Genomic DNA, 25,628 nt, shown 5'->3' with positions numbered 1-25,628 from the left:
CAGACGGTGCACAAATAAACCGTAATCGTCGAAAATAGTTACTGAGCAAGATGAGACAAATCCAAATCCAAAAATCCAATGGAGGCATGAACAGGACTAAGCTAACAACATGTGACATTTCCCAATAAACCCAACCAGGTATGTTTAAAAATACTAAGGACGGATTTAGCATAGTAGTGTTTTATAGCGTTTTAAAACATCTACTACTTCTCTTCTTGCTCCTCTCCAGATGTTTTTGAAGCGGGTTTCAGCTCAGTATGAGTATGTTAGAAGAGTCCTGCATGGCCTATCAGCCCCATGCACCTTGAGGGGCCGTCAACCTGAGGCGAAACACAATTACCACTTCACTCAAGTGGCCCTTGAGGGGAATATGGAGCGACAGAAGAGAGGGAGGACCTCTAAAGAAACAGGTAAGTTTTAAAAATGGTATTTATCGACATGCGGCACATTTTCATAAAACGAATCTACGCCAAGGCCTTGATAAAACAGAAGGATGCCTTTTATAAATAAACTAACGAGGCAACGTAAAGAGCTAATTGCAATACAGGATCTGCACGTGCTGCGTTTTATTTATTTATTTATTTTTCAATTGTCAATTTATACTGCCTCATGTGATAACATAAAAGGAGAAAATGTAAATAATGTTCAAATCAGGAAAAATTTGGATTATGTGCTTAATCTTTTTTTTACACGTTACTGCAAACAATGACTGATGGTTTATGATTGACGTTATAATAATTTTAATGGTAAAAGACTATAAAAATCTGTTCCCTTGCTTTATACTGTGAAAAACTATAATAAATCTAATGCAACAATTTTATGTAATTTAACATTACAAGTGCTGCCAGTTTTTCCACCAGTAGTTTTTTATTTGTTTTTTATTCAGTATTCAAAAATGCACCACAAGGCAGCATTAAAGCAGCAAAATATTTGTATTTATAGGAAATTTTACAGACCATCGTCTTCTGATCCAGATCACTGAGTTAGCGAATCACTGAACTCAGCAACTGAACAGGATCTCAGATTTGTGAACGAATCATTTTGTGAACCAGAACAGTTTATCCATTGAAAAGATTCAACTTAAAAAAAAACCAAAAACTTTGCATGTCAGACGCCGATGCTGTTTTCATACTTTAAAACTCTAAGAAAAAAAAGATTAGACAAGTTGTCACTGTGATGATACCTTTTCAAAAATGTACACCTATGTTTTTTCTAAATATTAATATGCACAGGTTCTAATAAACACTTTTAAGGTTACAATAAGTAAGTACCCAGTGACAATTTTACAATTCTTGCTGTATAATACTTTTGGTGCTTTTTTGCCCTTTTTTAAATCTAAAATGAAAGTGCATGAAAATAGGATGTATCTATAAAGATCAAATAATTTTCAAATTAATAAAAAAAAATCTAAATACATTTCTACTTATAATAACCGTTGCGTGTCCTAAGATTAAGACGTGATAGAAGGCAAAACTAAAAATTAGCAGAACAATAAGAAAACCTTTGCGTAAAGAAACACAAATAGGAGGTTATTTGATTGAAACAGGATTGAAAAATCAACACTACGATCTACTGGCTTCACATTTTGCACATTATCCCTGATCTCGCTCACAACACCCCAGCTGTCGCGCTGGTAATTTATGTGCAACAAACCAAAAGGATAATCAGCGTTTTGAAATTGGACAGAGGGAGGAGGAGAGATAATACCTTTGAGGACGAATTTCATCAATAACCAATTAGCCTCATCCTGGAAAACCCATTTCATGCAACCTGTCGTTTCAACAAAAAATGAAAAAAACAGATCGGTTCCTTTATAACCGATGCGACTAGCAAATATGGCCTTGTTTGAACCAACTGCCCTTGCATCCCACAATGCTCTGCGTTTCATTGTACCTGCGATAACAGGATAACTGGAATATGCCACGGATCGGCCGCGCAGGCTTCTGTCGCCTGGCAACCGACTGCCCGAATCGATTTTGCCTGCTTTATTATTGTTTTTTTGCCAATCTGCATTTCCTTTGCTTAATGCTAATGATCATTACTTTTTAATTCATTACGAAAATAGCAGCTTTATGGATGCGCAGCGATCAGATATCCTGTTAATTAGGACATTGTGACGTGCTGTCTGTTTCATAACGAGAGGAAATAAGGTGGCAGTTTCCTCCAGTGGCATCAGTATTTCCAGCGCCTGGCTCTGACAGGCAACAGGAACGCTTCTCTCGAAACACTGAGCCATTGGCAAGCCTCATCAGCCAGCCAATTGAGAGGAAATAATTCAACATGGCTGCTGCTTTTGGCAGATTATAACTGGATGATCATAAAACACTGTCTCCCTTCCGCGCAGTTAAATATGGCCTCAGCTTTTTTAGAGTGAAAAAATCTGCTGGCAGAAAGACTAAGAAATGCTGAAGCTTTAAAATACGACGTACTCCGCGGCCAGATATTATATGCAAACACGGCAGGGGGGTACAGGTGAGGGGCCGAAGGAAATGCCAGTGTCTTTGAAGTAAAACATGGGACAGGGCTTACGCTGGTTTCAATCAAGCACGAGGAGGCCATAATAAGCTGATCAAGGACTGTGAGGACCATTCACATCATTATGTTCACATAACAGGATGGATCTTTCTGAGAAAATAGATGTACTTGCATATCCACAGAACTGGGTCACAAGCACCGTGCGCTCAAAAAGCATTTCTACTAAATCTCCGCTACATGCATGCATGTTGTTTTTAGTTTTAACTAGGCCTGTCAATCAAATAGATTTATGCCTTAATTAATTATGTGATCTAATTAATTAACTCCATAGCAACGCAATTACCGAAGTGAACTTTATGTAGTCATAAAATATATTCTTGTCAAATGCATTCAAAACGTCACCTGTCTGAATTTTATTATATTACATTGTATTGCATTATAATGGTAACTACAAAGATATTACTAATACACATAAATAATAAAAAGTTTAACATCATAACAGGACCATTGTTTTACTAATTCATCATGAATTAACACTAAACTGACAGCCAGTACCTAGAACCCTAGTATCATCATATAATAATACAAATAATAAATAAATATTTAGAAAATATATGTGTGTGTATTTATATATATAGTACACACATATATTATGCAAACAAACGTTTATTTTTGGATGTGATTATTTGCAATTAATCATTTCACAGCATTAATTTGAATGTTTTTAATGTGATAAAAAGCTCGATTTTCAGCAGCCATTACTCCGATCTTCAGTGTCACATGACCCTTCAGAAAACATTCTAACATGCCGCTTTGCTCCTCGATCTTATGATCAATGCTGTAAAATGCTGTGCCGCTTAATATTTTCCTAGAAAGTGTGATGACAGACAAGCGAACAGCATTCGTTTACAACAGAAACCAGCGGAAAAAATGACAAATGCTTTTACTGTAACATTTCATCAATTTAATGCGTCTTTACTGAATAACAGTAATTCCGCCCCCCCCCCAAACTGAACGACATGGATAAGTACAGAATCCTGGAATCAATCTTTTAAAACATTTGAGACAGTCACCTGTAGTAAACCGGATGACTGTGTACTTTTCTCATCCCGAGACAAGCTGATGGCAGCGCGTGGCATGAGTCAATCTTTATTCTGAGCCTCTGCTGCGAAAGCTGCCACAAACAACATCTTTACCAGTCAAACAGAGGCAGAATGCAAGATACACACTGTTGCTCAGCACTCAGCCCACTGATTCATTCTCCTCGCAGGACGGCTTTCATCACCAGATGAGCAAACACTGAAAAAGGCCTTTAACCATAACTGTGCCTTCAGTGAACTGATAAGCTTATCTTTAGTGGGACTGCAATAACCGTATTGTCAGATGATACTGGCTACTAATAACTGCTCATATTGCTCCATGGCCACAATAAAGATCGAAAAGTAGAAATATAAAAGCTCTAATGCGCTGATAGCATCCGACACGATTGCTGCAAAAGACAATTAAACAATATGAGTGAGATAAAAGTCTTCCTTCCTGATGACACTACTAGTAATTGGTAGACAGAATGCGAAGGGCGAAGACTAGTTACAGAAATATCTACTCAAATGTTTTGGATTCGGTTATTTTTTTGCATTGTAAATCATTTCCAGCCAGGGCTGCAAGAGAAAGAAGGGGATGCTGGAACCGTATTAATTAATGGAGTTCGTTCATGGCGACTGAAATGCCTTTTGATAAGTCTTTTGTTCGTAGCTGCGTGTTTTGAACAAAGGCTTAGATAAAAGCATATTTGATATGCAGACAAGTGTTTGAAAAGCGCTCTCGGTAGAAAGGAAATGAAAAAGGAGTGAATAGGGGGAAAAAACTTCAAAGATCTAGATGAAACCGACAATTTATTTTGTTTGTGTGAAAAACAATGATGAAATGAAACACAGGCAAAGAGATATATGTTCTGGGCAAGTGAATCGATAGGATGGATAATGTGATACACGTACAAGCTTTTAAAGTTGTAATAATGCACCAAACAGAGTCTAAAAGAAGCACATGTGTTATGTGGTCATGTGGTATCCACCTACCTCCACAATTGTGATCTTGGCTGCCTTGCACATGGGCTGGTTGAAGTTCCGTGCTGTTTTCCTGATAAATAAATAAAAAGTACATGCTAAAACTGATTTTAAATTTCCAGAGCTGAGGTGAAATTTTATATATGAAGACTGGGATATTTTTTTCCTTTTGTTTATGAGGCACTGATGATGAAATCTAGTGAAATAAGTCAAGAATGACAAGCTCTGAAAATCAGTTTGACTATCGTCAAAAATGCGTCTTATCAAGTCATCATCCATAGCGGTGCTATGCAAAAAAAATTTTTTTTACCAAAGCAGAACAAGAGTACTTTTTAAATGGAAAAGGAAACAGTGCACCCTTGTGGTAAAACAAAACACTATACAACGTTATGTAACATTTAGGAATGCGAATGTAATAATAATTCAGATGTAATACACAGCTACTTTTATAACACTTCAGTATTTTATTATAATGACAACATGCTTTTTGCGTTTTTATTTTAAAATTCTATAACATTTGTTAATGCATTTTATACATGCATTACCATCCCCCCCAAAACAGTTTGAATAAATGCTGTTCTTTTAAACACTAATAATTTACCAAATCAGCATATGAGAATGATTTCTGAATGACTATGCGACACAGAAGACTGGAGTAAAGATGATAAAGATTCAGCTTTTCCACCAGGAATTAATTACACAATTTTATATGTATGTATTAAAATTAGAATCATTATTTTACATTGTAATAATCTTTCACAATATTAATGTTTTTGAGTAGCAAGCTTTTTAAGAAGACATTCTCTAAATGGTAGTGCATTTAAGAAAGAATACTTAACATGTCACTATTACATTTTTTAAGTACTCAAGTACTATTTTTGGAACGTCATTCTCTGAGGGTTGTATAATGAATAAAATGACTGGGTTTAAAATTACAGTTAGATTGCAATTACATTTTAATAGTTTGCCCTGTCTACTGTGTTTAAAATTTAATCTAAAATAAGGTAGTGTTTATGTCTCTTTTTACAAAGTGTCTCATGTGGCCTTCCCTTCAGTGAAACAGTCTGTGGGATTGTGCTAAATGAAAACAGAAAGGTGAGAGAAAGTAGCTATTTTCAGGTTTGGGCAAAGCACCAACGACACCAGTGAACATGTGACACCGTACAGTTCAGGAAAAGAACTTCCAGCCTATTTGAAGTAGAGCCGAACAACCTGAGGAAAAAAAAAGAAAGAAAAAAAAAGTACATTTGTACCTGAAGATGACATTCCCAGCTTTGTCTGCTTTCCAGGCTTTGACGAGCGCAAAGTCACCCGTGATGGATTTTTCCATGATATAGTGCCGGCCATTAAATTCTCGTACCTGAAACGTTACAGAAATTAATACATATCCTATACCTATTTTACTGATCACGCTTCATCTGCACAGACACCAGCTGTATTACTGTATCTCTCAGTAAGGCTGAAAGATGAAAGCAGCAGCTCTGACCTCTCTGGGTTCACTTGCGATGGCAATGCTGCCATCTTTGTTGTATTTGATAGGCGAGCCTCCCTCTTGGATGAGTGTGCCGTAGCCTGTGGCAGTGAAGAAGGCAGGCACACCTGCGCCTCCGGCCCTGATCCGCTCTGCCAGCGTGCCCTGCCATCAACACAGCACAACGGGTAAACAAAATTAACCTGATTGGATCTTTTTGGAAGAATGGTACTATAAAATCTTTAGTATACATATACTTGGCAATAAACCCGCCATTGAGAACAGAGGCAAAGTGTTTCTCTGAAAGTTAAAGGACGGCCTCACCTGTGGGGTCAACTCCACCTCCAGCTCACCACTGAGATACTGCCTCTCAAACTCCACATTCTCCCCCACATATGACGAGATCATACGCTTGATCTGTTTGGTTTGAAGGAGCAGGCCCAGGCCAAAGTCGTCCACTCTGTGTGAACCATAAAGAAAATGGAAAAATGGGTTCTCATGCAACATATTTCAAACCAATTTGGTGCACACATAACTCATTTCTGTTATTATCAACTTCAGCATTTGCCTTTATTACAGAACATGACTAAAAAAAGATCGTTTAACATCAACGAACATTCAAAAGCAATGTAAACGGGCAGAAACGGAACACCACATTTTTCTTTGTCCTGCTACCTTAGACATAATAGATCAGTAAGAGAATGTGTGCGGTCGGAACATAACAATAACACAATGTCATGCAGCTCTAGATCGAGTATTCACATGGCAAGGCTCGAGGTAACTGGTTCAGTACAGAACTGAGCAGCCATGAGCAAAGGTCCAAAAATAATACGTCCAAAATAAATTTGGAAATGCGTTTGGAAAAACGATTTTTAAATGTTTCAAAACACTGAGGCTGCATTTGTTCACTCCAAATCTTAGTAAACAAGTAATAATGTAAAACAGTATTATAATTTGCAATATATTTTAAAAGTCTTCAGTGTCACATGATCCTTCAAAAATGATTATAATATGCTAATAATATTTGTGCTAAAATAAACATTTTAGATTATTATAATTGTTGATAGTCATGCTGCTATATTATACATATACTCGCGACCCGAAGGACAATCAGCATCGCCCTGGTAACGGACGAGGAGCACCTGGCTGCACCCGTCACAGGCTGATCAGTCACACCTGCAACTCATCCAGACCTGGCTATATAAGCCTCACGAGGTACGCCAGAAGACGAGCAGTGGCTCCATAAGAGTAAAGACTCATGCCTTTTTTCTTGTTTTCCCTCCAGACAGCAGTGTGTGGCCGATCGGCTCCACAGAGCACAGCACGGACCCACTGCACCATAGAGAGAGAGCACCCAAAGCACCGCAACACAGTTTGTAAATAAAACCACCCTCCAGGGCTTTATTTTTGAGCTCTCTTTGTGTGATTCTTCACCCCATGACAAGATAGACAGACAGTGAAAACTGTGATGCTTTTTTTCCCCCAAGATTCTTAGATAGAAAGTTTAAACAGACTTTAAATATGTAATTTAGTTAAATTTCATGCATTCTCGCTGAACAAAAATATTAATTTCATTTGAATACTAGGTTTACTATAGTTGTAAATCCAACCGTCTGAACTGCAAACCAATGAATACACATTTCCAGAAAAAATATGTCCAATTTAGGCTGAACTATTGTTGGAAGAGTAACACTTATTGTCTAAACAGGTCTAACTCCAGTGTCCAATGGGCATTCTGTAACAAACAGGTCATTAAAATTCAAAACACGCAGAGAATACGGAGACAAAGGCCACACAACTCATTCTCACAGCAAGAAACGTTTTACAGATCTGTTGGACCTCTTCAGTTTGGCTGAGTGCGGCGGATTGGCACAGTTACAGAAGCAGTGACTCAAAACTGATTTTGTCACTCATTAACTAATAGCACGACTTACTGAGACTTGAAACGCACTGAGGTATAAAAATGTTGGCTATCCTATATTAAAGGTAGTCAGTAGAGCAGATCGTGTCATTTTTACACTGTTGAAAAAAAAAACTAAGGTTTTCTGGTGAAACATGAGGGGGAAATGTTTGATGAAAGTTAACAGAGACGTTTTAGAAGTGCATGCATATTTTTAAGTTCATTCAATCAACAGGGAGCACAGACTCTTTATGTCACGACTCATTCACTGGACCGAGAAAGGTTGCAATTAGACACATACTGTGTCAAGGCATATTCTCATTAACTCTCTTCTAACGTGTCTATTCCACTTTTCCTCCTGCCAGAGAACGACAACGCTATCTAGGACAAATGTGCTTAGAATTTAGTATGGTAATTTCTGTATTTTATGAAAAGCACATTAACTTAACTAGTGCAAGTTTATAGTGAGCCACTTATATTTTACAATATTGCCAGAGGTTACTTATTCTTATTGTTGTTCTAACAGTGAAAAAAAATTCTAAATGAAGTTTAGGCAAAATGAGTGCAGTGCATTTACCCTTTATGCACTGGTGTCTGAATCCCAGTATTTTACATAATTGTGTCATTCAATCCCATAATGTACCACATTAATAACTGATACACTCAACAACTAGCTGCTAAATCACATGCACTGAGGGTTAGGCCTTGAATTCCCAGAACTCGCCAGCAGATGGCCCAACCATTTTTTTTCTGTTACACACACACACACACACACACACACCAGTGGCTAACATCATTTAGTTGCTCGAGTTGCTTGAGTGAAATTTTAAATAAAGTGTTTTTAAATGAATCAGTTGAATGAATAATTCAATGGCCTGCCATAAAAATAATATATATTGTCACTTTTAGCCACCTACTGGCATAAAAGTTCCTGAAACGTCCACTCCACTATTATACCGGCTGACACTCGAACACTGAAAAGTCCCAGTGCTGCAGGACCTTAAAATCTGCACTCTTGAAAAACTTCTCAGCCAATTAAATTCAAGATGCGGAACTAACCGTTGTATAATTACCCCTTTAACACTGCTACAGGGTTGCGGCAGTTCTTTCAACTTAGAAGAAGTTCCAGTCTGTAACCAGATAATACACAATGGCCAATAAGTACTTCCAAACTAGTCAGCACTTCATTTTTAAGTAATGAGCAACACGTTTAAAGTATCAGCAGGGTTTGTTGATGGAAAGAAGCTGCATAGGAAACAGCGTCCTTCTGTGTGAGCTACGCATGCTAATGCCAAACACTGCTGTGTCGCTGGGTTCACATTACAGTCTCGCTGAGAAGTCTCTCTGGCGGTAGACCGAAAGGTTTTCACCACAGAGATTCAGAACTCGCAGAACAAGGTCTACGACAACAAACAATGCAGTCAAGAACAGCAGGACTCAAACAGTCAGACAGGAAGGAAATAAACTTCAAGAAGAGAGAATCAGGCGAGAACTTTCTATTTAAAACAGGTCAAAACTTCGCTTGATGGAAAAAAGACATTTATTTAACTAAAAGGGTACTTTTATGGTTTTGGGAAGTTTGCGTTGTTATAAAGGAGCTGACAATAATAAACGGTGCAGGAAAAACAAAAGTGTTTTGTGTTTATTAATCATATATAGACTTATTTAAGCCTAAGACCGTTAAAATGGACTTTATCGCCTTCTTCGTCCATCTTCAGCAGCAACCCACACTGTCCTCATTCTTTGGTCATGACAGAAATAAAACAATGAAAAACCCAAAATAAAACAACTGGCCCATTTAGCAGAAATTGCGCAATATTATATTCACAGACAACCAACTTGGTAAAATGCCAGAACAGAGAGGCCTATACATAGTGTCGAGTCACATGTTCACAGCAGCTGCAGCATAGCAGCAAAAAAACCAAACACCAATATCCAATAAGACAGTAAAAACTCTGCATAAATAGTCGTTTAAAAAAAAACATTTACCCTCTAAGTACCCTATCTAATTTTGATGATTCATTTGCCTGTGTTCACCAGTATGCCTAGGCCTACTCGACAGATTAGACTTGTTTATCCTGTCTGAGAAAAAGGTGGTGTGATGCTTCATACTGGTAATCTCTTTCTATTTGTGGTCAGTTGTGCACACATTCTCATCGTCATCTAAAGGAGAAATTCTTATAGTGACATCTAGAGAACAACTGAGTTTATGGAGCTGTACTCAGTGACCTCAGATGTTTATTATTTTGGTGGTTTTACCAATTCTCAGAAGGCTTCATATGAATTTTAAATCTCCAATATTATTTAATGTTGGTTCTTGATATTATATCTTGCTTTTAAGATTGTAATATAATCTGTTTGTTTGCATTTGTCAGGGAGTACAGGGAGTCAGTGTTAGACCTGCTAGAGGAGTAACAAAGTTTGTCGGATTCAGTGCAATCACAGTTTTAAGCGTCTCAATTGTTGTTTGCACAGTCTAAGAAAGGCTTACCCTGCGTTATTGCTGACTGCAGTGAGGCTCTTCACTCCTGTCTTCAGCAAACTGTTGATCAGATTTTCTGGAATACCGCATAGGCCAAAACCTGTGAATGAGAGGAAAGGATATTAAAGAATTAGCAAAATGGTTGTCGTAAGCTATTTATAACGACTGTTGTAATGTAATATAGCTAATATATACAATAATAATAGTGTAATTAAAAAATCTGCCATTTTTGAAAAATAAATCTACTTTTTTTTTAGCAAGGACACCTTAAACTGACAAAAGTTATTACAAGATAAATAAATACTTAAATTATTCAAACATAAGCTGAAGAAAACTGCATTAATAATGAGAATAATAAAGAGAAGAAATGTTTCTTGAACTTCAAATCAGCGTAACAGAATGATATCTGATGGATTATGTGACGCTTTTGATTAAATAAACTTTAATCTTGCATAAGAGACTTCTTTTTAAAACATTTAACAAAATGGTAGTCTAAGTAACAATCAGACAGTTACTGATAAAGGATGAGTTTGTGATAAATCATAACCCTCACCTCCGACAAGAATAGTCGCTCCATTAGGTATATCTTTGACGGCATCTACGGGGTCTGAATAAAACTGTCCGGACCGCTGACTTGAAGTGGAAAAGTAACAGCCACACGTCTGCCAACAACAGACATTTAGCAGAGTGAATGAAGTAGAATAAATATACAAAAACAAACACTTTAAAGCATTAATGAAAGAGATTTACACGGTCAATGAATCTGAACACATCCTTTAAGCTACTTTAATCGTCTAACTAGTTTTCCCATTGAAAAAAATCTACTAAATAGTACATAGATCAGTGGTTGACTTCTTCACCCACTAGTTCTACGCCTCTCATGGAACCCTAAACCATTCATAGAAAAGGGAATGAATATAAACGGCATAAGATTTATGTCCTCAGTTTACTACAACGGTTCGACCACTTTCCCATGCTGACACGCACGTGCTAAATAACCCCTCGGGAGTCCAGCCAAGACGTCCATTTCGCTTATATCTTTATTTGTTGACACAACAGTGCGCGTTTGACCTCACAAATGCCCCACCAAAGGACGAGGAGAGGAAACAGCTGAACACTTATCATTTGAGCTCAATAAATAATTCATCTGCTTCTGTTCCGTATACACGGCAGCCTTAAGCGAGATTACCAAATATGCAAAAATACTGACTTATAGTAGTTTTGAAATGTCTGTAATGTCTCACTCAACCAACGAACCACGTATGATCATTGCCACTGTTCTTCCTTGAAACAATCATTCGAAGGTTTCTGCTCTGACTGCATACAGAACAACCCGATGAACCTCACAGCCACATGACACCAGCATGGGACTGTGTCATAACTATATGACTTCAAAACCCAGGCTTAGCGGTCAGAGAGAACTCCTCTCCTTGTTCTGAGAACTAGTTATTATAGCAGCCTAGTTCACATGTTGTGCGATATAATAAGCCAAAACCGGTGGGTGGAACAAAAGAGGAGGCGTGTGAGTGGGAGAGAGCGTAGTTCGCTACTGTTAACCAAGAGATAGTGCTGGAAAAGCTGTCAAGTTGGTGGCCCTAATTTTGAAAATGTGCATTTTTATGGATGAATTAGAATTTTTATTGATAAATTCTGTGCCTCCTGACAGCACTGCTTAGTGAACATGTGTCTCCAGGTCAACAATATAACAAACACATAAAAGCAAACATGAATCATTGGTTGTGGCTATGAAAACCAAGGTCAAATGTATGCTGATGCTCTTTAAATTGGTTGCTAAGAAGAAAAAAAAATACAATGCCGCACAAAATGACCAGCTTCACTCAGTTTCATTCATCTCTGAAAAATGCAGTTACACAAGCTTTTGACTTCAGGTGAATACATGAGCTTTGCGACACACCATTCTTTTAAACTAACGCACACACATCATATAGAGGATTATTTATAACCTCCTAATACAACCTGCACCACCATCTTCGCCGTGCAGTGGAAAATGGGTCAAACACAGAAGCACCGACACGTTCAACATCATGCAACATTTCTGATGCACCGTCATCTGTTTGTAAACACTGACCTTGCCGACGGAGAATCGCGAGATGTTCGTCTTGATCGTCGCTGTCACGTTCCTGATGATTACGCTCTCCACTCTAGATAGCGCTTTGAGAGTCGCCATGTCTGCAAATTACAGGCCTAATTTTGTGTATAGTGAATGATGGTGACAGTATGCCCTCGTTGATCTCAGATAGGCGGGGATGAAGTAAGCGAAGGAGTGTCGGGGGCTCGATTTGCTTATTGGCATTTAACCCTCTCGCCACCATCTAGCGACTTCCGATTCATTCTTATGAATTCATTCTCATGAATCGCGCGGTTGTTCACCGTTCCAGCCTGAACGACTCGTTCACGAATCGTACTGAATCTTTCAGAGTGGTTCCAGATTGAACAACGCAGCACGTCTGAGTCTCAGTGATCCAAATGATATTACACAGAAATCGCTAGATGGTACTGAGAGGGTTAAATGTAAATAATCTTGCTCCCGTGTTGGCTGAAGCCTTAATCCAGCTCATGAAAACACAAACATTAAATTAATTTACATTTCTTAGCTATTTTTAAAATTACGTTTCATATGTGTGCCATATTTGTACTCACCGCTATACAATATTTTAACACTCGTTTTAAAAAACAAACAAGCAAAAAAATAGTTTTTTATTAAAAAAATATATATTTGCAATATAACAGAATAACTACAGTCTGTGTGTTATTGTGCTATTTACAAATAAATCCACAATAACTAAAATGCATATACAAATAATACATGAATATATACATAATAACAGTATGTAAATCGCATAAAAAGTAAATTACATAAAAAAGAACATAATGGGCACAAGCCACAGCATGGCACCACGTGATGGCATAATAACGTCATAACCTAAAATAGCTGATGAATCTTTTTTTGATTCTTTAAAAAGAACTGTTCAAAAGAATCGATTCTCGGAAAAAGAGTCGGACTCCCATTCAACCACTTCTGCTAATTTTATACCCACTGTAGTCAAACCCGGGGTATTATGGGGATAAGTTAGATAAGACTGGGGGGAAAGTAAGCTCTTGCTTTGATATATGTGCCAAGCGAGGAGTTTATGAATGAAACGAAAGAACAAAACACTCCTGTAATCCTCTGCACGTGAGTAATCGCGCGCCCGTCACGTGACTGTCGTTTGCAGTCATGGCCGACGACTACAGACGAAGCGTCGAGCTGGAGAGGAGGATTTTTGAGTTAGATAACAAGTGTGCCACTCTTCGGACGGAGAAACCAGGTAACCGGGAACCATGTCGTCAGTTGCGCAAAACCAGTCTCTCGTTGTTATAGATAACGCATGATCATTGGCAGAATCGGCCCGGTGTTGTCATCGTTAGCTGGTTAGCTTAGCCGCTCTGCGTTAGCATTCTTGCGAATCACAACAAACATTTCCCTTCCCAGCTATTACCCTGTTTATACGACAAACGCTTGACTAACTAATTTATACAAACACAGCAATACTTACGCTAAACCGCAAGCTAATGTAAAACGTAAAGCACGTTTATTAGGTTTTGTATTTTTTTAAACATTTTTGGCTAGCTGAGATACAGTTTGCATGAACTGAGTGAAGTCGCATGTGGTCATGCAGTGTTACAGAACGACGCACAAATAACATAAAGCATAACATATGTAGCTATAATCATTTTGCAGTGTGACATTACCTCACATTTAATAATATGAGAGACGATTAGGAAATTAACGGACTGTTAAATTCTTTTAGCAGAATTGTTCATTAAGTATTTTGCCTATATCAGCCAAACAAAAGTCTTTAATTCTAGTCTATAATTTAATACAAGTCTATAATTTAATATAAAACTTCACAAATGCATGATCAAGCGATCGCATTGCTGTGTTATTTAGCTCTACTCTGAAATCGTGCGTACTACTGCATTGTATTGGCGTTTTAGGTCCTGTCAGTCGTACGTAGTGTACACACTTCAGAATAGGGAGCACTAATTCGCTATTAACTGTGTATAAAATTCCTAATTTGCTGTTTATTAATAGTTAGTAAGGTAGTTGTTAAGATTAGTTATTAGTTAAGATTGAGATGTAGAATAAGGCATTAATATGTGCTTAATTACTGCTAATAATTGACTCATATTCTAGTAATATGCATGCTTATACGCAACTTGTTATGAAACCATAAAATAAAGTGTTTCCAATCATTCTCTTCATCTGATCAGAATAAAACAGTACATGTGCAAGGGTTTTAAAACAGGCTTTTCAGACAATGCAATGTTGATTTTACAGAGCTAGTTCCCTCTTTTCCTATTTTGATATTACATTTGTTGTGGTTAGTTTTATTCTGTGATAAAAGCTGTGTTTTAGGTTATATATTTACACGCATTAACATTGCTATGTGAGTGTAATATTTTTATTTTATATTCTGCTGGAGTTTTTTTTTTTTTTTTTTTTTGACCACCAACTATAAACTGTCATGTTTTATGTTCTCTATCACATATTAAATATTAACATATCTTAATTTTCCTTCCTAGATGATGACTACTTACAGAATGCATCTTCCATACTAGACAAGTTGAAAAGTTATTATAGACATGGAGGAGAGAGCAGCAGCCTCCCTAAACTGCTGCAGGATTATACACAGGTACTTCATATAACACCCTGCAACATTTGAATAAATAAGTGATTGAAACAGGTAATAATATTGTTTCAATTAGTAATTTTATATATTTTTGCCTTTAGTTAGCATCAATAGTTAAAAATAAGATAAAGCAATATGGATGCAATTAATAAACTTTAAAAAAAAAAAAAAAAAAAAAAAAGATACCACAGCATATTAAGTCAAAAAATGGCACTGTTGCACATTCTACAGGCTCCCCGTTTCAGAGCAATGCAACACTACACATTTATCCAAAGTGATCTCTCATTATTATTATTGATTTGTATTGTTGTGAATATTTTTTAAATGAGCAACTAGAAGTATTAAATTGTAGACATTTTAAAGTAAGAGTCAGTGTTTTCATGCTTCATTATAATTCAAACTCCAACGTTATGTAGGGTTTATTTTTTTCTGAACATTATTGGTATTTTGGTTACGCTAAAAATTTAATTTCACCCTCTTACAGAAAGGAGAGACTAAAAACATTTCACTTTTCACACATTCAATATGTACATTTTATTATCATCACAATAAGGTTTAGTGACTTTAGCAAAAATCCATTATTGATCAAAGCCTAATAGATATGTAATTATAAGCCAATTTCAATACCTATCTATATATTGAATGAAACATGTCCGTTTACTATGTTTTCGCAGGTGAATGTGTTCCCAGCACGTTCATGCAATATATGATTTATTTCTGGGTTTGTTCTGTACAGAGGATTTTATTTGTGCATGGCTTAAAAAGTCTTACATTTTATTATAACACTGCAGATACCTTGTTTTAGATGTAATGGCTCGTGTGACCTATTGTTTCATTTACTTTTTTGCAGGTTGTCCTGGATATTACATTCTATGAGGAAAACAGGCTTGTAGATCAAGAGTTTCCCGAGGACACTTCCCCTTTCAAAATCCAGCAGTTACTACAGGACTTGACAGAGCCAGAGGTGTTAGCCGGGCGACTGGTACCTGCACAAGAGGTGTTGTTTTTATCTATCTGTAGAAGATACAATCACTTGGAACAGTTAGTGCAAATATTTGCTGTTGATTCTAAAGCATCCACTCCCACCCGTTAATGTTTTTTGTTACAAACCACCTATTCAATTTGGACATTTCAATTAATTTTTTTTTAACTGTTTTTTTTACTTTTTTTATGCTTTATGCCTTGGCATGTGGGTGTTCCGAATAAATATTGTTTTCTCTAAGCACACATAGCATAAGCATGCTTTTGTAGTTGATTTGGCCTAGACTGAATGAAATCAGAAAGCTGTTCTGTGAGTAACTGTAGTGCGATGCTGTGGTTGGGCTCAGGTGCAGTCTGTGCTGGGGCTGGAGCTGCTGGAGTGCCTATATTGGAGGCGTGGGGCATTATTATACATGTACTGCCACACACTACACCAACGCAAGCAGTGGATCAAGAAGAACAAAGCCACATTCCTTAAGGTTCTTTCACCGACCTCTCACTCCACAGTGCCAGTTTTAGTGGCCGTGACTTGACTTAAGTGTTGCAATGCTCCGTGTCTTCACAGTGTCTTCAAGAAGGTGTGCGTTACCTAATGAGAATGTTGCAAGTGAGGAACTCGGTCAAGCTGAACGATGGCGTGGTTTTTCATGACTCTGCAACCGCCAATTTTCTGGCAGAAGGTACGTCTTTGCAAATGTACTTTCTGTTCTAAAAGTGAAAGACGCGCGGTTGATTTCTGTGACGTTCATGAGCTTTGTTTGGAATTTGGGAGCTGCAAACTGCAGATATGCAAGTCATTGTGAATTCAGATTGTGGCTCTGTGCGTGACGCATCAGGCATTGTGTCTCTGCTGGGACGGGATTTCAAAGCATGCTTTATAACATCTCTAAACAGCACTGCTAGTGTGTTATCAGTATCTTCAAATTTATGAGTTTTTATTGGGAAGATGCGCAGCCTGCAAGCTCCACTTTTTATATGCTTCTTACTAGTCAAAATAAAATGTTTGGTTTATGTTTATGTTCTCGTCGAAACTGGCTCGTTTATTTTTACCTTTCTTTTCCCCCATTAGGTATCTTTTCTGATACTCACTTGCTTACAATGATGTACATTGGTGAGATGTGTTTCTGGGCGGTGAAATATGAGGACTGCAGCATGGACACCACAGAGCGCAAAGAGGACAGGCTTCATTTCCGAGATATTGGCACACAAATCCTCCATAAGTACGTGCTGGCATGCGAGGGGCCACTTCAGGGTCAGGGCTGGAACACAGAGAATGCCAAGGAGATCCTTAGTATTTTACAGTAAACCTGGAGAGAGCTTTTAGGAGAGGAGGTTCACAAAATGTCATTGTTCTGAAGCTAGCAAAAAAAAAAAAGAAGTAAAAACGCAAACAAAGAAAAAGATTAAAAAGAAAATACTGAAAACAAAAAAAAAAAGGCACTTATCTTCCGGTCCAGATTTGTTTTCTGGATGTGTGTTTTCGCTGAGAATGTGGAATAATACTTCTAATGTAAAATATAAACAAATAACTATTTGTTTAAGAAAAAAAAAGTTCCAGCCGAGAAACATCACAACTTTTTATTTATTTTAATTTTTATTTATTTATTTTTAATTAATTACATTTATATATGTCATTTATATATGTTAAAAGAAATGGTACAAAGGAGGGGTAAAATGCAGGTATATGTTGCATATTTAAGTATTTGTGACCATTTTTAAGTATGGACCTTTTCTTTTTAATAACATCTTTGTATATGACACCTCTTCTGCTCACTTATTAAAAGTTGCATCTTTATTCCTTTCATTGACCAGATGTAATGTTCAGAGATGGGAATTTGGATATTTTGATAGTATACTTTTAAAAAGCTAAACTTTTTGGTCATATTCTTTTTAAAATGAAGTTCATTTTTTTGTTTTTTATGTCTTCATTGAAATAAATTTTGGGTTAAGAAATGTTGAAATGTGAATGTGTGAGTGATATTTTGTTTTCACATGAGAGGTTGCTACACCAGACAACATCCTTAATGTAGGCTTAGATTAGAAAAGCTTTATGATTTAACAGAAAGCATACCACCTTCACTACCTTAAATTACATTCATTATTTTGGGGATAATAGTAACATAATATTAGTGGCCTTTAACGTAATTTGTTGATGTTAAAAGAAATCCCAATCCAAAGTAAACTTTCACACAAAAGATGGCTAAATGGTGGTTGCTAATTGTGATTTCAATTACAGTACTGCTGTTTTCTGTAGAATTGTGACCTAATTGCAATCTGTAGGGAACTGGGGCAGTGGAAGAACAATATTGAAGCAGGTTAACTGTTCTTAGGAAGGACTAGGAGTGATTGAGATATAAATCAAGGAATTAGGATTTGTAATTCACATTTATGTTCATTTAAAAGGGCTTTCTATTAGGTTTTATCCTTCATTTTATTTCTACGTGTAACTCCTAGTCCTCTGTATGTCCTCCCAAATACTTAATGTCATAGACTTTGTTTTATTCTGTGGTAGTTTGTCCGTGTCGAGTTTCAAAACTACAGTTCCCACAATGCAGTACTTCCCGATTCAGAACGTCACGTGGCACGCCTATGAAAACACGAGAGACGTGTAACTTTGACAGTTCCGGGAAGATTCACGGGGATATTTTACAGCTGAAATCGGCATTAATAGATGACTGGCATGTCATGTAATGAAGTAAAGCAAATGTATTAACATCTTTACTCCATTAAAAAGACACGAATAAGAAATCTTTCTAAGAAATAGCTGACAAATAAGTGTCAGTATGCTCAGTCGATCTATAGTCGTGCAAAGTCTCAGAAGTATTAGAGCTAGGTTTTTTGATACAAGACGACAAAGAAATGAGCAAAGTGATGGTCAGGGGCCAGCTAATGACGTCACGGGCCCCTCTCTGGATAACCTGCCGGTAAGAAGCGATTTTTTTTACATTTCGTATTTATATTATCTTCCTTATTTAACTTGAGTGTTTTGTAAAAAAAAAAAAAAAAAAAAAAAAAAAAAATAGCATTTATTTTCTTTCTTTCGTGGTCTTGTCAATCAAAATGAAAAATCACAGCTCAAATCACAAATCTTATCTCTAAATAGTTATTTTTAGTAAGCTTTTGGTTTTATTTACACTGCTGCTCCTGAAATTCGTAATTTTACAGAAAGGATGCATCACAATAATCAGTGGCATTAAGGTCTTTCAAGAATGTGTCATCACTTGGATTAATAACATTTTAAAATGTGCTAAAATTGGAAACAGATCTTTTAAACTGCAATAATATTTTGCAATATTACTTTTTTTTACAAACAGTTCTCCAAAACACATTTTTTGTCTTTCTTAGGTTGACATGCAGTTTCTCATTATGACCTTCCTGTCTCCGCAAGACCTCTGCAGACTTGGAGGCACCAGCACATACTGGCGGTCAATGGTTCGAGACCCTGTCCTGTGGAAGTACTTCCTGTTGCGTGACATGCCGCTCTGGCGGTCAGTTGACCATTTATCAGTGCCTCAGGTCAAGCTCAACGGCTCAGCTGTGCTGGATGACTCTGAGATGCAGCTTGATTATATGGCAGAGTAAGTGCATAACGCTGCATCACGCGGCACTTCAGTATCAAAAATAATAATCATCGCATTGGTAGGTTTATAATAAAAGAAAAATCTATATTGTTCTTTATTTGTACTCGCAGGTATCTACGTGTTTGTCCGGCCTGTCGAAACCAATGGCGACACCAGCCTGGAGTGTTTGAATCGGTGACGTCTTTCTTCCAGTCCCTCGTACTGGTTTCAGAGCCACAGTTTGCCATGTTTGGCCCGGGGCTTGAGCAGTTAGAGATTCCCCTCATGAACACGATCATGCGTTCTCCTCATGTGCTGCCTGTAGCAGGACTACCTCAGCGTCAGATCGACGGTGCCGCGCCATTTACTTATAGTTTATTCGTGTTGGTTATCAAACCGAACACGTTGATGTTGTGTTCTGTGGTTGCTTTTCTGCACTTGTCCGTAATGGGATATTTTTTTATTTTTACTTTTCAGGCATTGGATCCGGAATCAGTTTTAAATACAAAGATCAGCACAGATTCAATATTGCAACATTATATTCAACTAACAGGTGAGGGAGAGGATTTTATATTGTCATTTAGAACATGTACAGATGTTTAAATGTTTGGGGTTGTTATTTTGTAGATTAGTGTTTTTGAAAGCGGTGTCTTATGGAAGGCCATATCTGCCAAGAGATTAAAAATATAGAAGGTAATTGTAAGAATTATGAGGGAAAAGAATGAGAATTAACAAGGAAAAAAGTAACTGCATGTCACTACTGTGTTCATCAACTTACTTACACTCACTGGCTACCAATAGCGGCTCACATATAATTCAAGGTATTGACGTTTGCCTTGAAAACACTAGCTCTAAGTTCATTATTATTCATTATCATTATAACACTTTTCCCTGCTGGTGGAATGGTCTTCAAGAAATAGCTAAAAACACATCTCTTCTATCTTTGTTTGACCCCTCGAACTCTAGTATTCTCTATTCTAATTTTGTTTGCTTGTTTTCATGAAAAAAGGCTCTAACACTAGCTCTATTCTCTATTCTTTTTTTATTCTGTGTACCAGTTTTCTTTTTATGCATTGACTCTCTAATTCTAGCATTCTCTGCACTTTTGTTTTATTTTAAGTTAAAAAGAGACACTCTGAAACTAGTGTTCCCTTATTTAATTTTTTTTTAATCTTTTAAAATTCTTTTTAAAAACCCGAGGCTTGTCACGAGCGTGTTTGATTTTTATTTCATGATGGAAACAAGCTCATATTGTCTTTAAAGCTGCAATTATTTGAAAATACATTAAAAACAGTAATGTTGTGAACTAGTTGTAGACTTTAATAATTTCAGTATGTTTTAAAAATGTAATTTATTCCTGTGATTAGTCTTCAGTGTCACAGGATCCTTCCGAAATATTTTTATTATGTTGAATTAGTGCTTATTGATGTTGAAAACATGCTGCTTAATATTTTTGTAAAAACTGTGATACATTTATATTAATTTTATAGATAAAAAGTTCAAAAGAACAATTTTTGGTAACACTTTATTTTAGGGTCTCTTAAGTAATTGTTTTTTAGCATGCATATTATTAGAATATTAGCCATTTATAATTTAGCACATATTAATGTCTTATTCTACGTGACTTTAATCCCTAATCCCAATACCTAATCTCAACAACTACCTTACTAACTATTAATAAGCAGCAAATTAGAAATTATTTGAAGGTAAAGTCATAGTTAATAGTGAATAAGTTTTCCTTGTTGTAAAGTGTTACCAAATATATTGTAAAATATATACTTTTTATCAATTCCATAATGCCTCCTTGCTGAATAAAAGTATTATTAACTTATGAAAGTTAGTAGTGTATGTTGCTTGTGGATTGATTTGTACAAGCTGTTAGATACACAAAACAATGTTCTTTTTAGCAACATCATATGACCCCTTTAATTTAACTTAAGACTTAGCCCTGGCTAAAGCGAAGCCCTGTTCGTGAAACCGGGCCTAAATCATTTTCAATGGGATTTTATGTGTAAATGTGTCACATGTATGTATGTATGTCTCTGGATTTAGGTCAGAGCGAGAGAGAGCACGTCTGGAGCGTCTCAATCTGCGCAGTAAACTCTTCGTCTACGAGGAGGATAGTGAGTCGAACATTCCTTTAAACATCAACCCCATGTTTAATCAAGTTTGTCAAGCTGTGAATGGATTCATCTTTGTGGCCAATGCTGAGACAGAAAGAGGTAAGATTGTCCTGAGCACACTTTGGATTTAAAGGCTTATGCTTATATGCTCGAAATTAGTTCAGTGCACAACTATAAATCGTTCCTTAGTATGAATTTCTTAAGTTTGCTGAAACGTGGTTAGCCGATCCCCTACGTGATTTTGCAGTTCTTACTGTATATCTTTCTTTTCTCTTTTATTGGAGGAACAGACCAAGGGTGGGAGGACGAAAGTGCCCAGATCAGGGTTATGTTAGACCCTGCGGTGGGTGCTGTGTCTCGCCCTATCCTGGTGTTCTCCTGCGTGTCTAGAGAGACAGCAGACGGGCGCAGGACACCTTGTATGACCGTCGCCCATCGGCTTCATCTCAACTCACTGCCCAACCCTTGGATGGTAAGACATCTGGAAACATAAGCAAATCATTTCTGACTGAAGTGTAGAAGAAATGAATACTGTATATCCATAAAGGCTTCAGTGTGTGATCTGTCATGCTGTAGGTTCAGGACACAGCTGCAGAAACACTGACAGGACTGCTGGATGGCATTGATTGGCTGCTGAGGCACTCTGGAGTCAAGCTATAAACCAACTGAAAGCTGCTGGATGCGTTTACAACAGAGGCCTTTCAATCCAATTATCCAAATATACAACATACATGTCACATCGTTGTAATGGTTGTGCTGTTGGAAGTGACCAGAGTCACATCATGATACTAATTTACATTATTCAGTGAACCGTTTTTACATTGCACTTTCGTTGTACTAAATATTTTCCTTCGGTCGACTTCTTTGTTGTTGTAAAAATGATGGTAATTATAACTCTTAAGGCAATATTACACAAGCAAGAGCGATTTTGTGGGTGGACGATATTCAGATTCAGAATAACATGTTACGGTTGTAATACAATGCAGTTCAATAAAGAAGAAGTTAACATTAATTTACTTACATTTTAGACACAATTTGTGCCTTTGCTTCCTTCTTTGGATTTGCGAACAAATTCAAACCTGTCCCAACCATCTCCAAACAACTCTAAACTAATAAGTGTTTTTAAGTGAACCGGTTGCATTAATGATTCATTGCTGTTATGCTAAATATGTGCATATTTACATGTCGCTCTGCCAACTAAATTCTATCTTTATGAAACAATTTCAGGTAAGTAATGCATGTCAAAATATATCCATTAAATAACATTTCAGTTACTTTAACTGAAAATGCTTTACCTAATTTGTAGTTACCATATTTAAAAGTTTTGGTTTCAATATTATTTTGACAAAACATGTTTAACAAGTATCTTTTTTTTTATCCAAAAGTGTTAATGTTAACTAGCATTTTTGGGGAATAAAAATCATTATTATTTACGATACGGTTACCATTCTTCCAGCACTTCTAAGTTCTGAAGGGTGTTTTTCCTCTTTTGTCCACGAAGAGGCAGCATCCTCAGCTTTATTAAAATGATTTGTTGACAACAATGAGAGCACTGACCTTGTATAACCTGCTGCCCAGTTTTATTCAGGGTGGAGGTCATCCAGTGGCCACTGTTCCAGAAATATTTAGGTATTGCTTTGTCTTTGTCAGCGGCTCCCCGCAGCCCTGTTCTCTTCCTCTGTTTAATTACAGTGAAAGCCAGCATATGCTCCCAGCATTTTCCAAAGGTAATATGCTAAACTGAGTAATTAAGACTAATCCTAAAGTTCAGCCTTACTAAAGGCCACACTGGCACTGAGCATGCTTAAACTGTCAAACTGAGCCACTTGAAAAACTGAAAAATGGGACTCAATAGGGGGATAAAGGTTGACTTGAAGTGCCTTAAAGAAATGATAAAGGAGTCCTTCCAACATATTTTAAAGGTTGAGCTCTTGATAGATAGGTAGGTTTTATGACAAGTGACTCATTTTGAGCACTAAGTGCATGTACTGTTTTTTTTTTCTTTTTGTCTAAAATGTATTCTGCATGGAAGATGATGTATTAAAATATGTTTAGTCCTTTTATATTTCCATAGTAGAAGGACAGAATTGTTTCTCTTTCAATCTCTTTTCTTACTCACAAAATGATTACGTATAGCAATAATCATTGTCTTGGGGGGAAAAAAGATGTTTTAAAATGAAATCGTAATTGCTGCAATTTGGATGCATTAAGTCTAACCTGAATGGTGGAGATGGCTGTCTGCTCTGTAATGAAATTTGACATAATGGAGAAAGTGTTGACCTTTCCGTATTAAAATTTTCTCTTTCATCTCCCCAGAAGCTCTTGCAAACAGTTTTCCACAAGTCCCCTCTAACTCACTCATGCAGTGATTTCTTTTAGTGAGACAGACTGCTTTTTCTGCACCCATAAAAATGACAAACCTAAAATCCTTTTTAAATAAATTGCCTGCCGATTTTCATGGATTATTGTGCAATTACATGCATCATAATTGCTACATTTAGTTACACACTTTAATACATTTTAGATCATTTTATTTATTCTTGACCAGACAGACTTATTTAATTTTGGAAAAACAGTTTGCTTTTGCATTATTATGCGCTGTCTGGATCAGTGTCAGACCAACTGAGACCAACTTTAAAAAAAAAATCAGTTTCCGCATATTATTTTGAAATTCCATGCATCACAATTGCTGCCACTTTCGACTGTAATTTTGTAGGTTTTTCTGTTTTTCGTCCAATCAAGATGTGACAGACGTGACCAGGTGTAAACAGGCCCATATATATAGATAGATAGATAAATAGACAGACATAGCTATAGCCACAGATATAGCCATAAATGATTAGCACTATGTTTATTACTGTTTTTGTCCCAAGGCAAGTATGCGATTTCAGATGAAGCCATGTTGTTGTTTGGGGATGACAACTAACATCAGATCTGAACACTGAATCGGGACGGTATTAATGGCACTTAGTTTATCAAGCTGTTGAACTCAAAAGAGATGTTTTTAGCCACCCGCTGACAGTCCCAGTGGGTTAGCAAAAACAAAGCAATTAGCATCCCAGTCCTTGTCACTGTTTTAATACAGTATGCAAATTAAATGTTTTCCTCATATTTTCTTGCGCATGGATGATCCTAATGGAGGTTAACGTCGAAGAATACAAATAAGACATTTAATTCTAATTGGCAGTGAAAAATGGGTGCGTATGAGGGGAAGGGAGGCGACAGCTATTTGTGAAATATTGCTATTAATTCAACAAAAAGAAACTACGCCGTGTCAGTAATTCATGAATAAAAATGTAAAAGGTGAAAAAGTTATGATACTAAGGTACTCTTCTGTGACTAGAACTGCAGGCCTGCCTGAGAATGTCAAGAGAAATAATGCTAGTGGGTATCACAGGTATTATTCGAAGAGAAAATAGGCTACATTTTTTTCGCAGATAGAAAACAACAACATTATAAGCTTTTACCCAAAAAACAGCTATTTAGAGAGGAAAACACCATGATACATTATCAGAAAAGAGATGCTACTCTGTAGACTCTGACCCACTGTGTCATGATGAAAAAATCTGAGTAAACAACTCACATACTAACATAAGAACTGATATGTTAGTCACGTTGTTCATCACCAAGCTTTTTATCGCTGTAGGTCAGTTTCTGAGAGGAGCCGGGTCTATGCCGCAGGTATTCATGCAGCTGAAGTGTTAGGCAGAGCTGAGTCACATTAAAGTCACCTATACTGAGTGTTTTCTTTGTCTTTACATCCACCGGTCAGTATGCGGTCCAGGATTTCAGTCCAAAACAGATTACACCAATTGGCAAAATAAAAGTCATTGCGCAAGTATGTCCACTTTGTTACTTGCAACATGTTCAAATGAGATT

General features: G+C 36.9%; 3 protein-coding genes across 4 annotated transcripts in view; 2 read left to right on the top strand and 1 right to left on the bottom strand.

The window, feature by feature from the left end:
* The window catches only part of oxct1a (3-oxoacid CoA transferase 1a), a 37,254-nt gene extending 24,533 nt beyond the window's left edge, over positions 1–12,721 (bottom strand). Inside the window, exons 1-7 of the mRNA XM_043247534.1 lie at positions 12,481–12,721; positions 10,945–11,053; positions 10,401–10,491; positions 6,334–6,469; positions 6,025–6,174; positions 5,792–5,898; positions 4,551–4,611 (exon numbers count right to left, since the gene is read on the bottom strand). Coding sequence (XP_043103469.1) covers positions 4,551–4,611; positions 5,792–5,898; positions 6,025–6,174; positions 6,334–6,469; positions 10,401–10,491; positions 10,945–11,053; positions 12,481–12,579 — 753 coding nt within the window. The 5' untranslated portion in view covers positions 12,580–12,721. The remainder of the gene's footprint in view (positions 1–4,550; positions 4,612–5,791; positions 5,899–6,024; positions 6,175–6,333; positions 6,470–10,400; positions 10,492–10,944; positions 11,054–12,480) is intronic.
* A 787-nt stretch (positions 12,722–13,508) lies between these two features.
* Positions 13,509–18,023, top strand: c8h5orf51 (chromosome 8 C5orf51 homolog). Its single transcript, XM_043247985.1, has 6 exons — positions 13,509–13,720; positions 14,979–15,088; positions 15,936–16,082; positions 16,414–16,545; positions 16,632–16,746; positions 17,136–18,023. The coding sequence occupies exons 1-6, from the start codon at positions 13,630–13,632 to the stop codon at positions 17,369–17,371; spliced, it is 831 nt and encodes a 276-aa protein (XP_043103920.1). The 5' UTR covers positions 13,509–13,629; the 3' UTR covers positions 17,372–18,023.
* A 640-nt stretch (positions 18,024–18,663) lies between these two features.
* Positions 18,664–22,761, top strand: fbxo4 (F-box protein 4). Of its 2 annotated transcripts, none has more exons than XM_043246167.1 (7): positions 18,664–18,990; positions 19,412–19,644; positions 19,758–19,978; positions 20,104–20,179; positions 21,679–21,848; positions 22,034–22,221; positions 22,326–22,761. In XM_043246167.1, the coding sequence occupies exons 1-7, from the start codon at positions 18,850–18,852 to the stop codon at positions 22,407–22,409; spliced, it is 1,113 nt and encodes a 370-aa protein (XP_043102102.1). In that variant the 5' UTR covers positions 18,664–18,849; the 3' UTR covers positions 22,410–22,761. The 2 variants fall into 2 exon arrangements, with proteins under 2 accessions (XP_043102102.1, XP_043102101.1); XM_043246166.1 differs by having other exon boundaries at positions 22,031–22,221.
* The last annotated feature ends 2,867 nt before the right edge of the window (positions 22,762–25,628 follow it).

This window comes from Puntigrus tetrazona, chromosome 8 (genome assembly GCF_018831695.1).
Source record: "Puntigrus tetrazona isolate hp1 chromosome 8, ASM1883169v1, whole genome shotgun sequence".
Lineage (NCBI taxonomy): Eukaryota > Metazoa > Chordata > Actinopteri > Cypriniformes > Cyprinidae > Puntigrus > Puntigrus tetrazona.
Note: the sequence above shows the minus strand (reverse complement) of the source record. Positions and strands in the feature narration are given on the sequence as shown.

Bases quoted from the DNA above. Each gene is read 5' to 3' on its own strand.
- fbxo4 (XM_043246166.1), top strand. From the start codon at position 18,850: ATGCTCAGTCGATCTATAGTCGTGCAAAGTCTCAGAAGTATTAGAGCT. The intron at 19,645-19,757 runs GTAAGTGCATAA...TTGTACTCGCAG, and splicing joins CAGCTTGATTATATGGCAGA to GTATCTACGTGTTTGTCCGG. The intron at 21,849-22,030 runs GTAAGATTGTCC...TCTCTTTTATTG, and splicing joins CAATGCTGAGACAGAAAGAG to GAGGAACAGACCAAGGGTGG.
- c8h5orf51 (XM_043247985.1), top strand. From the start codon at position 13,630: ATGGCCGACGACTACAGACGAAGCGTCGAGCTGGAGAGGAGGATTTTT. The intron at 15,089-15,935 runs GTACTTCATATA...ACTTTTTTGCAG, and splicing joins TGCTGCAGGATTATACACAG to GTTGTCCTGGATATTACATT. The intron at 16,546-16,631 runs GTTCTTTCACCG...GTGTCTTCACAG, and splicing joins ACAAAGCCACATTCCTTAAG to TGTCTTCAAGAAGGTGTGCG.